Source organism: Melanostigma gelatinosum, assembly GCF_949748355.1.
Source record: "Melanostigma gelatinosum genome assembly, chromosome: 22".
In the NCBI taxonomy this organism is placed as follows: Eukaryota; Metazoa; Chordata; class Actinopteri; order Perciformes; family Zoarcidae; genus Melanostigma; species Melanostigma gelatinosum.
This window is the reverse complement of record NC_136655.1, coordinates 8,987,930-9,003,107: the sequence shown is the minus strand read 5'-3', so window position 1 is coordinate 9,003,107 and position 15,178 is coordinate 8,987,930. Positions and strand designations below refer to the sequence as shown.

General features: G+C 43.8%; 1 protein-coding gene across 1 annotated transcript in view; it reads left to right on the top strand.

Annotated features, from left to right (window-relative positions):
• ccdc146 (coiled-coil domain containing 146) overlaps positions 1–12,317 on the top strand; it is a gene marked incomplete at both ends in the record, with an annotated part of 40,995 nt that extends 28,678 nt beyond the window's left edge. The window contains 7 exons of the mRNA XM_079294876.1: positions 320–468; positions 557–785; positions 8,548–8,658; positions 8,774–8,911; positions 9,513–9,638; positions 10,840–10,956; positions 12,117–12,317. Of these exons, the coding sequence (XP_079151002.1) occupies positions 320–468; positions 557–785; positions 8,548–8,658; positions 8,774–8,911; positions 9,513–9,638; positions 10,840–10,956; positions 12,117–12,317 (1,071 nt within the window). The remainder of the gene's footprint in view (positions 1–319; positions 469–556; positions 786–8,547; positions 8,659–8,773; positions 8,912–9,512; positions 9,639–10,839; positions 10,957–12,116) is intronic.
• Between the last annotated feature and the right edge of the window lie 2,861 nt (positions 12,318–15,178).

The following is a 15,178-nucleotide window of genomic DNA, read 5'->3' as shown; positions in this document are numbered from 1 at the left end:
AGTTTCCCTGGTGTTTCACAACACTCTTAAAAACAGTAAGCCATGAAAAGGTTTATAGTTTACAACCGTTTGTGAACATTTCTGCTGTCTTCTGTTGAAGTCGTTTCAATGTCATGTGGATGCTTTCCATTGCATTTAACGGCAAAAACATGCCTCAGGACTCGTTTTTCTTTCCATTTTTCTGACTCAAACAGTTTTTGAGTCAGATGTGTGCAGTGCAAGTTCAACCGATCAGAATGAAATTCAAAAGAATCCGACATCAGCGCTTGGCTCGAAAAACATACATCACATAACTTTTTTTTCCCCCCTTATCTTCTAGGTTGCCTGGAAGCACCGTCTGGTCAGTCAGGAGTATGAAGACAACCAGCTGGAGTTGATGAAACTCGCACAAACCATCAACCTCCAGGAGCAGGCGCTTCTGGAAATAAACAAGAATCATGAAACGGGCATACAGCGCCGCAATTTTCTGTATGGTCACGATTTGGAGCTTATGTCATGTTAACTGTCGGATCTAAACTACATTATGTCAACTCATGTTTGTGCGTGTTGCCGACAGTGGCATCCAGCTCCTGGAGCACGACGAGGTGTTATTCGGCTACTATGAAAAGGTCAACGTCCAGCAGGCCGCCATCGCTAAGGGACACGTGACACTGGAGACCCTGGAAAAGGAGATGAGAGACTTCCAGTTGGAGATTAATGAGGAGAAGAGACGGATAGACCTGAAGAAGAAGGAGGTGCCCCTCAACAAACGGTTGGAGGGAGAGATCGCCATGCTGCAGATAGAGGTGGGGAAAGTGTGCGTGTGTATACCAACGTAAAACCATCACATTCATACACAGATATCAACAGATACACAGCCGGAACTAAACCAAGGCAAAAAAACAACAAATCCACTGAACTTTCAGAACGGCAAACTTATTACTTGGAAAAGGTGTGTGTGTGTGTGTGTGTGAGTGCTTGGTCAACGGTTAAAATAGCTGAGGATGAGTAACCGACATGTTTCTTATCAACATTAATATTCATTTCTGTTGTGATGACAGTGTCCCGGTGACGGTGTCTCCCAATGCCTACTTCCCCTTTTTGTCTGTGCTTTCGCTCAGTCCTTGCCAACAGGAAATGAATACACGAATGAACATTGTAGTTGAACTGTTGTCTGCTGTGAAAAGAGCCTGCTGTCTCGTCACTTTTGTTACAGCAAAGGTGCATGTGGTGCTGAACAGCTCTGTGCTGCTTCTTTGTTGCAAGAGGCAGGTCCTCCGCCGAGGTATTTGATTGTATTGGATGAGAATCGCACGTAGCAGCTTGTGTTAATAACTTTTTTTATAAGGCCTCCGCAGCTTGTCTGAAGTGCATTTGCTCATAATTCCATTTATCTGTGCAGATTTTGCCTTCGGTGTTCGGCTGTCCACATTTCCCCAGTGTCCACAGCTTGCCGACGCGTCATGATGTGGCCGAGCTCAGTGGATTCAAAATCCTATTTTGGAAGCGCTCAGGCAATTAGTTCCTCCTGGCGCGATCAGATGATCAAAGTTGCACTCGAGAGGACAGATTGTGTGTCTGCAAGATTTTCTTTGGAATCTTCTGGCAAACTCTGTGCAGGCCGTTGTCCAGCTGTGCGTGTGTGTGTGTGTGTCTTCCACCTTGTAAAAAAAACAACTCTGTTAGACATTTATGAGATGTCAGTGGGAGTCCACATAGGATCTTCGGAAAAAGATGGTTGTGGTGTGTAAGGGAGTCCGATGTGTCTTTGGCGTTGCAGACTATTTTTCAACTTTCTTTGTAAAGTTAGGGGAACTCCAAAAAAGAAGAGCTGTGTACAAACCCATCAAGACAATACTTGTAACATGCAGACACCAGAAGAGCACCACTAATGAGCAGATCTCTGCTTTGAATTGCTCTTTGTAAATGTACTGTGTTGGAGGGGCTTCCTTTTTAATATAATGAACAGACTCAATGTTCTTATTCTACTTTGCTGCAAAAGTATTTCTGTTAACCGTATTCCAGATGACTTTTACTTGCTCTCTCCGAGGACTCTCTCGACTCCTCACAGAAACTACTGCGAGCATGCACATGCGTCACATCACGTTGCAAGAAGAAAGCACAATTTGTGAGATTGCATTTATTTGTTTCCGGTTCGTGCAGCATGACTGTGCGTCTCTAAGCTGCCTTTCAACGCTCATCAAAAGCGGTCGATTTCGTAGCCTCGTTTTCTTTTTCAGAGCCGGTCCTCCGACTTCATTTTGTTCAGGTGAGCCGACCGTGTTTGAACGTTCTCAGAGGTTTGAGCAAAGACGGTCGCGGTACTTTTGCTAAATCGACTCTACGGACAGACATGCAGAACAGGACGAGATGAAGATCTAAACCAAGAGGGACAAACAAACCCAAACAACCAAACACTGCACAAGTTTCACAGACACAGGCTGAGACACGCATTAATAACTAACGCGAAAACACAAGCAACTTTGCCAGATCAAGAGTGACGCATAGGAGAGAGACACACACACACACACACACACACACGCTGAGTTTCCCTGGCGTCGGGGGATTGGGTGTGTGGCTGCTTTTGACTCGCTGCTGGACTTCTCTGATGCAAGTCTTGTGCTCTTTTGGATGAACGCAGCGTTGGAACAGACTTCACCATGTGCTGCTTTCCTCCCTTTCCTCCATCTGTTTGCTCCTTCTACTGTTAATCTCTTTGCTACAAACAGCCCTCGTCACTGACATTCTTTTTCTTTCACTCTTCTTTTCTGTTGTTTCTGTCGTTGTTAGTTTTGTGACTCTTTCCTTCCTCACATCCTTCTGTTATTGTTCCCTCCAGGCATCCTCTGGCTTTTTGTTTCACTGGAAGAAGCGATTTGTTTCAGTAGAAAGTCCCTTCCAACCTCCCTTCCCTTTTCACATCATTTTTCCCACTGCTGACCGACCTTGCATTTGGCTGTAACTACAGTACATTCCTTCCTTCTGTCCTTTCGTAGCCATGCCAGCAGCATGACAATGACTGTCGCTCTATCACTTTGGTCCTGACCGAGATATTCATGATCCCCAGAGGATAAATCCTACCGCCTTCGATGATTCCCCCCCCGACTTCTCCTCTAGCGCCACCATGAGGTTTGTCATCAGTGGTTTTAAGTGTAATATTTGGATGCGGTTGGCACGGACATCTTTATTACATGATTGATCCCTAATGGCATTCCCGTGAGCTCAGCTGTACGATGAGTTTTGTGCGAATTAGCAAATGTTAGCATGCTAGCACACTAAACTAATATGGTGAACAAAGGAATCATTTTCCGAATCACTGTTCTCCCTCACGCGGCCGTCGACCTCCACTGGGTGCAAAAGAAAGCGAGGAAGCCTGCCGAATCAATTCATCCTCCCTGTGAATTCATTCTATATGCGAATTCAATTTCCAATGTAACTGCCTTCGCTGTCGATTCATTCTATATATTGTGTATTTGTATTCATCTGTGACCAGTTTACCTGCTCATTGCAGACAGCCTCCCCCTCCCCCCACCCTCCATGTGATGGGGAATTTTGACAAAGATAGATCGGGCCATCTGTGACACTATTGAAGTTCAATATACTCTGAGGATTTCGTTTGCTCTGAGGAATTTTAATTGCTGCAAAGTAAACGGCGGTTGCTGTTGGATTCTGAATTCACGACTTGTTTATGAGTCGCCGGCACGTCGACATCGAACGCACACACACGGGTGCACACACGCCCACGCTGAGATCGGTGCAGTGTTTGTGAAATTGCAACGATGCCCTTGCGGCAAACATCTGAGTATCGTCCGACGGTGCTCTAATGACTAAGCTACACGTCCGCGACACAAAGTCGCTAATGGAGAAGGATTTATAATGGGTGCCAGGCTGATGTCATGCTGCATTGCCCCTAGGCAGTGAGTCATACTGTTTGTCTGTCCCGCTCTTAGATCTTTGTCTAACCTGTCTTGAACTCACCATGGGAAAAACCCACCGTCAATCACATCTCGATAGATGTGTGCAAGTAACTGTGGTGCATGTGAGAGACTTGAGATAGGCGGGGTAGAGACAAAGCGAGCATGAAAATGAAAACAGGCTGATAATACTGTCACATGACTGTTGTTCTCGTTGAGTCGTTTGATGAAACGCCGCTCTACAACCCTTGAAAGTCATTTGGTGACTCGATCCGGGTGAGGAGCCGCACCGTCCCAGTTAGAGGGTGAAAGCGAGGGCTTCACGACTGTGCAGTGATTTGCCTGAGGAATTCAGGCCGGCACAGCCTGTATCATACTCCGAATCTCTGCTCAACCACAAGATCATTTACACCCTTCAACTTTTGATATCTATTTTTTTTTTTATCCCAGTTTTATCCCGGTTGTGAATGACTTTTCCACCACCAATAGGCCCCCAGAATCTGCAACGCTGCATATCTGTTCTCCCGCTCAAAAGGAAAAACAACAGCTGACTTGGGTGTCCTCGACGACATTACATCAGTTTGTTACCGATTAGCTCATGATACGTGTGTATCTGATATTATGTGACCTGCTGTTAGAAAAATTCACTCGAGACTGGTGTAAAAATCATTCATCAATGGACATTTATTCTTTGCAAAGAAGGAGACAGGGTTGATTCACATCCAGAATGTACATCAAGGCCGCTCGAAGATCTGTCGGCGAGTCTCTGGTATTTATAATAAGTAAACATCATGCAGTGGGCTGGCACAAGGTAACACACACATTTCGCGTTTCACACAGGCGTCTACGTATCTGGACACTTTAACAATTCGTTCTAGTACAAAGGTCACTTTCTCGTGATCGCAAATCAGCCCTGCGTAAGTGTTGACGCTTTCTACACGTTTGTTATCATTCTAATTCAGGACAAACAGCTGAAGTGTTCTTTCAGCAATCAACTGCTTCTCAATAGACTAAACATCTGCTGAAGATGCCTGGTGTCCCAGATATAGTTCACACATGGACACGAGCTTCTGTTAAATGTGTAACATTCTTTAATCATTTAACACAGGTCTCTTTAACACAGTGGTTTTCAACTGGTCTGGCTGCGGGACCCACCATCACCCCTTAATGACAAGCCGGGACCCACGACCCAAATTATTATATATATATATAGATATATATATAGATATATAGATATATAAATATATATATATATATATATATATAGATATATATAAAATATTTTCACTGAATTGTCCTGCAGCTTTAAATTCAGTTCATTCAGGGTGAAGTGAAAAATCCACAATATTATATTTTTCTCATCTTCCAAAAAGAGAAATTAGTGTTTGAAGAATTCACCTCTATGAGTCTGTCCAGTCAGAGTCTAATGACTCTGGTCTCTCTGGCCATTTCTGTCTTTTGGAGCTCGTCCTATGATTTGACTTTCACAACCCACACCACAAGTGCCGTAAATATGCTGGAATAATTCCGCTGCATAAAAAATGCCCTTCAAAATACAATCACTTTTTTTTTTTTGTCAGGCAAAGGCCCGCGACCCACTGAAAACGGGTCCGCGACCCACTTTTGGGTCGCGACCCACCAGTTGAGAATCACTGATTTAAACGCATACTAATTAGTGATTTTGATTTTTCCCAACACCTGCTTAAGTCGAATGAGTTCAAATGCACATTTTCAAATTGATTATAATTTATTATGAAAGCTTCAGTTCAGCTCCTCTGATCACATGTTCTGCCAATTAACCTTACATGACCTGATTATGATTCTACCTCGGTTTTACTTTACTGACCTTTCTGCCTTACTGATCTGTCCCTTTTCTCTTTTAATTGCGAGGAACTTTGTAACCTAATTTTTGGAAGTGCTCTGTAAATCAGGTGATAATTCATCTTTATTATGATACCGCTAAGCATGCGGCGTGCCATCAATTATGTGGCTTTTTAAGCCATCGCGCTAAACCACGAACTGAGCGGAAATTATGGAAATGGGATGCAAATTGGATTCCGCGTGGCTGCTGTCACACGCGCGCTGAATGCTTTTACAGCATTCACGAGCCAAGAAAGCAGCAATTATTTGCTGCTTTCTGCTGCATTTGACAGTCAGATGAAGAAAACAGAGAGGCGGGCAGGCAGAACAGAGGCACTGACACAGAGACGGGTGGATACAAAGAGAAAGACAAACATCAGCGCAGACCAACAGAGGGAGGAGGACGGGTTTCAAAAAAGACGTTAGGAGCACAACGCAGAGAAAAGAAGAGATTGACGAGAGGGGCAGGAGAGCGACAGAGGCGCGCTGTAGCCCATCCATCATTGGAGTGTTTAAATGGCTCGAAGTGCTTACGAATGATGTTGGGACACAGATCAGTCAGATTGGAAAGTGCAGGACGTGGGCACGCGCAGATTCTAATGTAGTCTGAGAAGTTCATCAACATTTGAAGCTTGTAAATAAATGAAAACGTTTTGTTGTCAAAGTTCTATTCTCTGTGAAAGCTGCAGATAACCCTGCTCCCTGCTGGTCGGCCCCAATTCCTGTTTCTCTGCATCTCCCGTCTCCCTCTGGTTCCATCTTCCTTGTCTGCTTTCACATCCCATCTCTCCCTCCTTTCGTCACTCTGGACTTCATGCTGTCTTCCCTCCTGCTCTTCCTCACTTCATCGCTTCATCTTCCTCTATCTGTCAGCCTTTTGTCAGTCTCTCCGAGTGCATCTGCTCTCGTCTCCACTTTTCAGATGCTTACTGTCAATGCCGTCTGTCCTCTCGGAGCGTTCTGTAACTCTTTTAGCCTGACCAACGCCTCCAGTTAATCACATGACAGTCATCCTAATGAATTAAAACTTGGTTCACATGACATTGAGGGAGCACTGAACACCGGAGTCCGTTATAATCAGACTCACTGTCTGCTTGCAGGGGCTTCATTAAGCTCTTCCATGAAGGGGGGGGGGTCGAACGGGAACTGCTGCTTTGTTCCACGCCGTCCGTCAAGTCTCGCACGTAATTTCTCACGTTGGATTGAACTCGCAGACATGCGCAGGAGCGCGCACGTACACGCGCCGCACGGTTGAGTGGAGAGCAGCTGCTGTTTCATAAGCCAGGTCACGGCAGGTCGGACCCCCGCGCACAACGTATTTCCACGTGCTGTTTTGCTCCTCGCTTCCTCACTTTTACTCTCTGCTGCCCGTCCACTCGCTTTCTTCTTCACTCATATTTTGTCTCCTTTCTGGCTTCTATTCCTATTTTCTCATGTCTTCGCTCTTTCATTTCTGTCATCTGATCTGGGGTTGTTGTTTTTTTGCCGTCTTTCTATTTTCTGCTGAAGTCCTTTTGTTGTGGTCCCTGTCAACTTCCTTTGATCATCTCAGCTTCATATGTTTTTATATATAGACTCGCTTTATTTTTGCTGTAATGGGGCCATTGGCTGTTGAGATATTGCAGCTACTTTATAATTGCTCATTTACATCTGCAGGTTAGGAGGCCACTTGTCTCCTTATTTGTCTTTGTCTCTACAATTTATGTCAAATAATAATAATTAGAACCAAATGCTCTGCGTGAAGCGGACTGACCAGGTGAATTCAGGTGCAGCTATGAGTCCCATATCCTCCTCCAAGCACCAGCAAGCTCCTGCTGTATGAGCCGTATATACAAGACAGCAATGGTTTTTGTCCAGCTGCAACATTCCATCGAATGAAAATGGTCTCGACGTCTTGTGCATTTCAATCACATTTTCCCAAAATTCAGCCTGACATATTTGGTGTCTTTCAAAACTTTGGGATCGCCACTGGAATTTGAACGTAGGGTTCTTTTGTGTTTTGAACAAAGCCTGGACAAACAACACAAGTTTGTGCGGACTGTTCTTCCACATTCATAATCATGGTCCACAGCACGATACCGGGGATCAATAACTCCACGGGGTATCTTTTAATTCATGTGTTAGATGTTAATCTTTCTGTCATTCATCTTAACTTTCAATCAATAAATCATGTCGGCACTACATTTCACACTCTCGACTCCTCACTAGTTTCAGAATGAGAGTGTTGGCGGAGGGCTTGAATGCTGTCACTGTCCCCTCAATTTGATGTCATCTCTTGTCCTCCTTCTATTTTAACTCTTCTTTTTTTATTTCCTTGTGTATCCTTAACTCGCCTTCTATTTCTGCTGTATGCCAGAATATTTTAAAGTGTAAGCAGTTCCTTAGAGGGATCCGGTGGCATTTTAGATTTCGTTTTTTTTTTTATCACACTTTGCCGGTGACTTGTCACCTATAGTCTGACGCTCCCATCTAGGCACTATTAGCTGAGAAATGTCTTAATTGTTGTTTTTTAAATCCCCGGTGCAATAGGGTCTTAAATGCCTGGAGGTCAAGGGACTGGAAACACAGACGGTAGCTGACGAACTCTCTAGATGTGTTGCTTTTCACTTTATTTGCGTAAAGTGGGCTCTTGTGGGAAATGACTGTCTTGTTTTCATTGCCAGAACACAACGGCAGTGACATGATGACTGCAGTTTTGCTGATAGTGTAGGTCTATAATATACATGCAGTGTTACTTACACAGTGCCGACCTATACTCTTGTTTTTTGTCTCTAATTCCCTCGATGTCTCTCAGTTGTCAGAAGCCAGGGACGAGAAACTTGAAGGTCTGAGCCGGACTGTTGATTACAAAGAGCTGAAAGGCAAAGACCTGTCGACTGTGGAACTGGTCAAGAAGATTGAGCAGGTACACGACATTACAAGGTGTTTCATGTGTGTGCAATCATGGGTATCTACTTGAATGAATTTCGGGGATATTTTCATGATTTTTGCCACAATCATGGTGTCCTTTTTGCGTTTAGCTGGAGGTGAAGCTAGCAGAGAGCGAGAGGCAGTCGCTGGAAAAAGAACTCCTCGTTGACCAGGTGACCCGGCTCTCGAAGCCACTCAGCGAGCAGGCTGAGGACTGCCATCAGGACAGACTCTCGCTGGCAAAGAAGGTAGACGGCAAGATCCACTTGAGACGAGGCTTATGTAGCTACACACACATACACACACACACACAGACAGAAACACACACGCAAAGATACATGTTATATCATTCACCTGTTTCTTCACGTTTTATTTTTCATTTTTACCTCCCATTGTGTCTCTCTCACGCACACACTCGCACATTGTTTGAGGATTATGTGCGGTCCATGTGAGGAGCACGCAGAGCGGGCATTAAGGAGTTCACCGAGCATTCCAGTTTCCTTCCTACTCAGTCTCTCTTTATCCGTCATTGGCTGTCTGGATATAGACATATAAATAGCCTCAAGAACAAGGTTCAACAAGGTTGTAATAACTCGGGGAAATATAATAATGACATGAAAGAAGATGAATTTTGGCATCACAATGGTCATTTTGCATCGAGACAGCGCTAAATCAAATCAGATATTTTGAATAATTAGCTTCACCACTTGTGTCTTATGTGGATCAAGTCATGAATGAGTCTAAATGCATGTTGATTCAGCGTGTGTGTGTGTGTGTGTGTGTGTGTGTGTCTGTGTGTGTCTGTGTGTGTCTGTGTGTGTGTGTGTGTGTGTGTTGTCTGCCCTCCAGTTAAACGAGCTCCGAACTCACATCATCGACACCAACCACCGCATGATGGCCGTCTCTGCAGAGCTGGCCATGAAGCAAGCTGTTGCGTTGTCTCTCCAACAAGAGATCAAAGAGAGAGAGCTCCAGGTCAGAGGTGGTCCCGGTCGCTCAAACAGTGGGATCTTGGATGCACATTCACCCCCTCAGACTCCCACTGTCTTTCTGATTGTTCCTCTCGCTCTCCACTGACCGCGAGCGAACAACAGTCATTTCTCACCGTGTCCCATCATTCCCCTCGAACCTATTTGTTTTGCTTATTTCCAAATAATATTCATCAATAGTTTTCATGACGAAAACTCCAAAGGGGTTCATGAAAATGAGATGTCAGTGAAAGAAAAATAAACGATTCAAGAATAAACGCATTAATTAAAGCGACGAACGCGTCCGGGAGCATTCACAGTCGGTGAGGTTGGGTATCTGCAGGATTCAGGGCTGTCACAATGTCAGATTTCTTTGACACTATTATCGGAGCCGAAATAATTCATGATGACGATATTTTTGCACCAGCAGCCCATGAGCAAATGACATATCCATAGCAACCAAGAAAAGCTCCAAATGTTGTTTCCATTCAAGCCACATAACCTGATGAAATATTAACCAGCCAATTCACCCACCTGGCTGTCTGCTCCTACCCGTATTGATATTAACAGTAAGTCAACCTCTGAATATTATTTGCTTGTCAAATGAGACGTGTAGGTGTGAAACACAGTGACGTGAAATTACAGTACATCAATTTGAAACTTTCTTTTTATTACACCTCTGCCTTGAACCCATCCCACGCGTCTCTCTTGGCGAGTAGAAAGCAATCATTGGTAATACACCTTTTGTTTTGCACCGTTAAATCATATATTGTTCGCGCCTTTGCTGTCGTTGAGCCAGAGAGGAGGGGCCAACTTCGAATGTTGTGTTTACAAACCGAAATCAACAAATCCGACTCATTCTGCCTTTTTAAGGGACGGCAAAGAGCCATCGGCTAAATCGTCATTTAAGCAAAACATTTTGAAATTCTGACACTGGTTTAAACAGAAAGTCAGAAAGTTTTCTGTCTCAATTAAAGATGAAACTACTAAGATGAGAGGATTCCCCAAAATGCCTTTCCGAATGTTAGTAACCTGAAGAAGCCTCGCAGCTGATGTATGCCTGCAGCGCGCTGCCCAAATTCTGACAGTAATGCGAGCATCTGTTTTTTTTTTTTTTCAGGCGCAGTTAGAATTGAATTGAGCCAGGAGAGTGCAGAGTGATCGGAATACAAAGTGAACGGTTGTCGCGCTTGCCCCTGTGTTTCCAGATGGACAGGTGCCAGCGGCAGCTGGAGCAGGGCCTGCCACCGTGCCCTGAGTTAGAGGAGGAGTGGAGGAGGATGCTCCGAGACAAGAAGAGGAGACAGAGGGACAAAGAGGAGAGGGTAAAGACACACAACACACACAAAGATCACTGGTCAAGAATTGATTAAAGCACTGAGGGGCATGAAAAGAAGATGGAATGACAAAAGAAAAACAAAAGAAGTGGAGCAGGAATCGATTAAGATTCTGGGGGCTGCTGCATACCTGGTCATGCACAGACTCAGACGGACAAGTGACGAGAAGCTCTCCACACACAGAGATTAGACAGGATGTAGGATTGTTTTCACCACATGCACAAACACCAGGCAGACTGGCAAACAAACCGAATTAGACGCCAGTCTACAAGGAACACAAACAGGGATCCGTTGTGTCTGAAACCAGTCTGTTATTATGGCGACTTGTATTTTCTCCCCCAGTTTTATTTCAGTTGCATTTCTCTGCGTGCACAATGCATAAGCAATAAATCTCCTTCTGCAGATTTAGTGTTTGTCATGCCTTTCAAGGTTCCTCTTGAAATGTAAATGTGTTTTATGAACCTGAGAATGTGGGAGAATGTGTTTTGTCCCGTGTTTTTATTGCCAGTTCCTTTGCATTCAAAGCCATTATTCCTTTTGTTTTTGTGTGCAGTCCTTGGATCGCATGCCAGCGGATAAACTGTTCATATGCATGAGAAAATCGCCGTCTCTTTGAAGTCTCAGTTAGATTTAGGCACATTTCATTTCTGCATTTCGCTGTTGTGGGGTGAAAGTCAAAGGGGAGGACTGTAGTGTCGTGAGCACGTGTGCACACTGGAAGTGTCTCAGCAGAAGTCCGCCATGGTTACAAATTGATCCATCATCGACATTGGGTTCACATCAATTTTGCCAGCCACTGTCAGTGACAAAAGAAAATGTCATTTACTCATTTTATGATATATATATATATATATATAAACTGTATGATTTACTGAAAACCACAGTAGCCAGCTGTTTACTCGACATGTTCACGATAGAAAAGAAAAAGCATCATAACCTGCAAGTCAGACAGACGAACTGAATCCAACTTTAATCAGTGATTGTGAGTCTTGGCTCGTGCACTCAACATGTTCTTTTGTGCATTATCTTGAAATTTTAAAAATAAATGAGTTATTCCATTTGCATGATTAAAATTCAGCTATTTACTCCAAGGTCATGCAGTCCTGCATCAAATATTAAAACTGCCTCTGGTGTGTGTGTGTGTGTAGCTTGCTGAAGAAGACGAGTGGCTCCAGCTGCCGAATGGAACGTACACCACGGCTGAAGCCCGTCCGACCGCATACATCCCCCAGGACGACTCGCTCCCTCTGCCCAAACCCTACGGCGCCCAGGCCCCCTTCAAACCCTCCCAACCGGGAGGCAACATGAGACACTACCGCCAAGCAACGCTCGAACCCTTAGAGATGTAGAAAAGCAGACACCTGTCGTCATAAACCTGTGGATGTTGGTCAATGCTTGTCATTTGTAGACAAATAAATATTTCAGTGGTTTGACTCATTTCTGTCTCACACTTATTGATCCATCTGCTCTTTACACAACTCTCAGCGCCGCTCCCTTCTCCTCCTCCTCCTCCTCCTCCTCCTCATCCTTCTTCTCCTTCTCCTCCTCCTCATCATCATCATCCTCCTCCTCCTTCTCCTCCTCCTCCTCCTCCTCGTGTATGTTTGTGTCCTCGGTGTCCAGCATACCACTGCTGTTTTGTCATGTGAGAGCGTACTTGTGTACTACATCTGGTTGTAATTTTGTTTTCCGTATGTTTTATTTATTTACTGGCAATAGCTTGTTTACACTCGTGCTTGCAGTAACACAACATCTTTTAGGAGAGTGGAAAGGAAGACGGGGGAGATGAAATGTGTGTGTGTTGTTGCATCATGTCCTCCAACAAAAAAAAATACACATTTACTTCTGTTCCTCTCGTTTTTTTGCTTCCTCTCTATTGAAGATTCTTTTTTTCAGAGATGCTGGAATATTCCTGCATATTCTTCAGTCTTGCTGCCTTTTCATCCTGCACACTTGTAATCTTGCCGCTGATGAATAAATTCGAATGGGGTTTCAGCTGTAAGCCAGGCTAAGAGTGCCTGCTTAATGCTTGAAATGATGAATGTAAATATAGAGAGGAAGACCAGACAATGGAAGAGCAGAGTGAATGACAACGAGAGAGGGGAATTAAAATGAAGGGGAACGAGAGATGGCAGTCGGGGAAAAGAGCCGGTGGAAAAAAAGAAAGTGGATAAAAGTGGAGCTCTAAATGGGGTGAGGAGTTCAGAGATGGTTACTGGTGAACAAAAACAAAGTAATTAGCCTTTTTGAAAGTTCTACAAATGTACTGGAAGTCGTTCTATCTGCTGATCTTGGCTGCAGGGGAGAGTAGTCTTGGTGTCGATGTGCGCATTAAGCAGCCTAAGCACGCTTTGTGTTTGTGAACCAAGTTCATGTGAAGGCCATTACCAATCAATGTGGACTAATATCAACCATAACGGACACATATTTGTGTTTCGGAGGGAAATAAACATCCAAATATAATCACAAATGGGTGTGATTGATTTTTGGTCAATTCATTGTCACAATTATTTGTAAGCTACGAGCTGCAGTAGGCTAACGGCACACGGGACCCCTCCCACCTGCATGAATCAGTGTAGCAGGTGCATTCACACTAGCAAAACAGCCAAAACAGTGAGCGAAACACTGGAAATAATAAGATACAAGGCAATGGACAAACATTTGAAATTATTTGCCAGAGACAAATCAGAGACAAATAACTGTGGTAACGCCTGGTGTAGGCTTAGTTTGAGATGCATCACTTGACAGGTTCAGGAAAGCAGGTAGAGTTTATCTGATTTTGAGGCAGCCCTGTCCACCCAGTGGTGTGATGCGTGTGTGAGTGTGTGTGTGTGTGTGTGTGTGTGTGTGATCATCCACTGCAGGCTGAGAGCTGTCAGATACCTCTAACTGTTTGTGCTTATTAGCCGGCTACATAACACCGACTGCATAACAGAGTCTGGAGGAGGCAATAGAGAGGGGAAATAAGGGATTTAAAACATTTAAAAGAGGGAGTTCCCCAGAAGAGAGATGATTTCAGATGGGTGGTAAACAAGAAAAGACTGTTTGGCACTAATGGTATTGCAAAACAAGCCTGTGTAAATGCGTGATGGGTGTGTTCGTCCCTGAACGTGACGCAGCACGTGTCACGACTGAGATCATTTCCTGCGTCTGTCTAAAACACTTCCATATTCTTGAGAATTTAAAAGAGTTTATTTCCGATCGCGCAGAGCCTCTCAAGCTATTTGCCTGCGAGTTGAGCTCATTTCCTAATTCATCCCAAATGCAGCAATGTGACTGGAACTCGGTTTGCCAGGGTTCAAAGGAAACTCAGTGGGAACAAAGAAAGCCACGGCCTCGCTGTGGCCACAAAGCGTATCTGAACACCATTTTCTTTAAAAGTATGGCAGTAATGCAAGAAAAATGCACTCCAATTTGAAAAAAAAATCTCTTTATTTACAATCCATTTTACAAAGACACGGTGATTCTGAAGTCCCTTTTTTTCCAAGGGAATGTTGTAATTCCTCAAATGAAAGCACGACATGAGATGTAAATAATCTCTGGCATTTAGTCTCAGATGATGCCAACATTCAGACACTATAAAAAGGATTGTGAACACATGCCACACACATGCACCACTACCGAAGCATTTCACCATTTACTGTAAGAGCTGGATCATGAGGACACGGGCACCTTATTAAAACCAGACGTTTGAGAGTGTGTGTGGACAAACTTCTTCATTCTTCAATTCTTAATGCCTGTACTGTCCTGTTCGATTTGAAATGCATTTTGTAGACTGATTATACAACGGGCTATATAAATAAAGTTACTCTGAAGTTATTGATGTCTGCTGGGTAACTCTACTTTATTAGTACCAAATGTAGCAGAGTATCGAAAACGAATCGTCCTTCATAAGATAAAGCTCACACAAAGACCATGTCAGCAGAATTCAACTTTTCATTTGTATTACCAATGTGTTATTTCGACAATGATAGACTCTTTTAGTGACAATGTTTAACATTTGAAGAATTTAGCTGAGGGTTTTATCCAAAAACATATCTATATTTCATAAAAAATCAGAAACATAGGTATCTTACTATCGCCAGTATGAAAACATTTTAAATGATGCCCGGTCCTTATTGTCCATACGAGAGCCAGTATCAGTGAATTCCTCGACATATTTCGGACATGCTCCTGATTCAGTTGTCTCAAAATTTCAACTGTCCTCAAA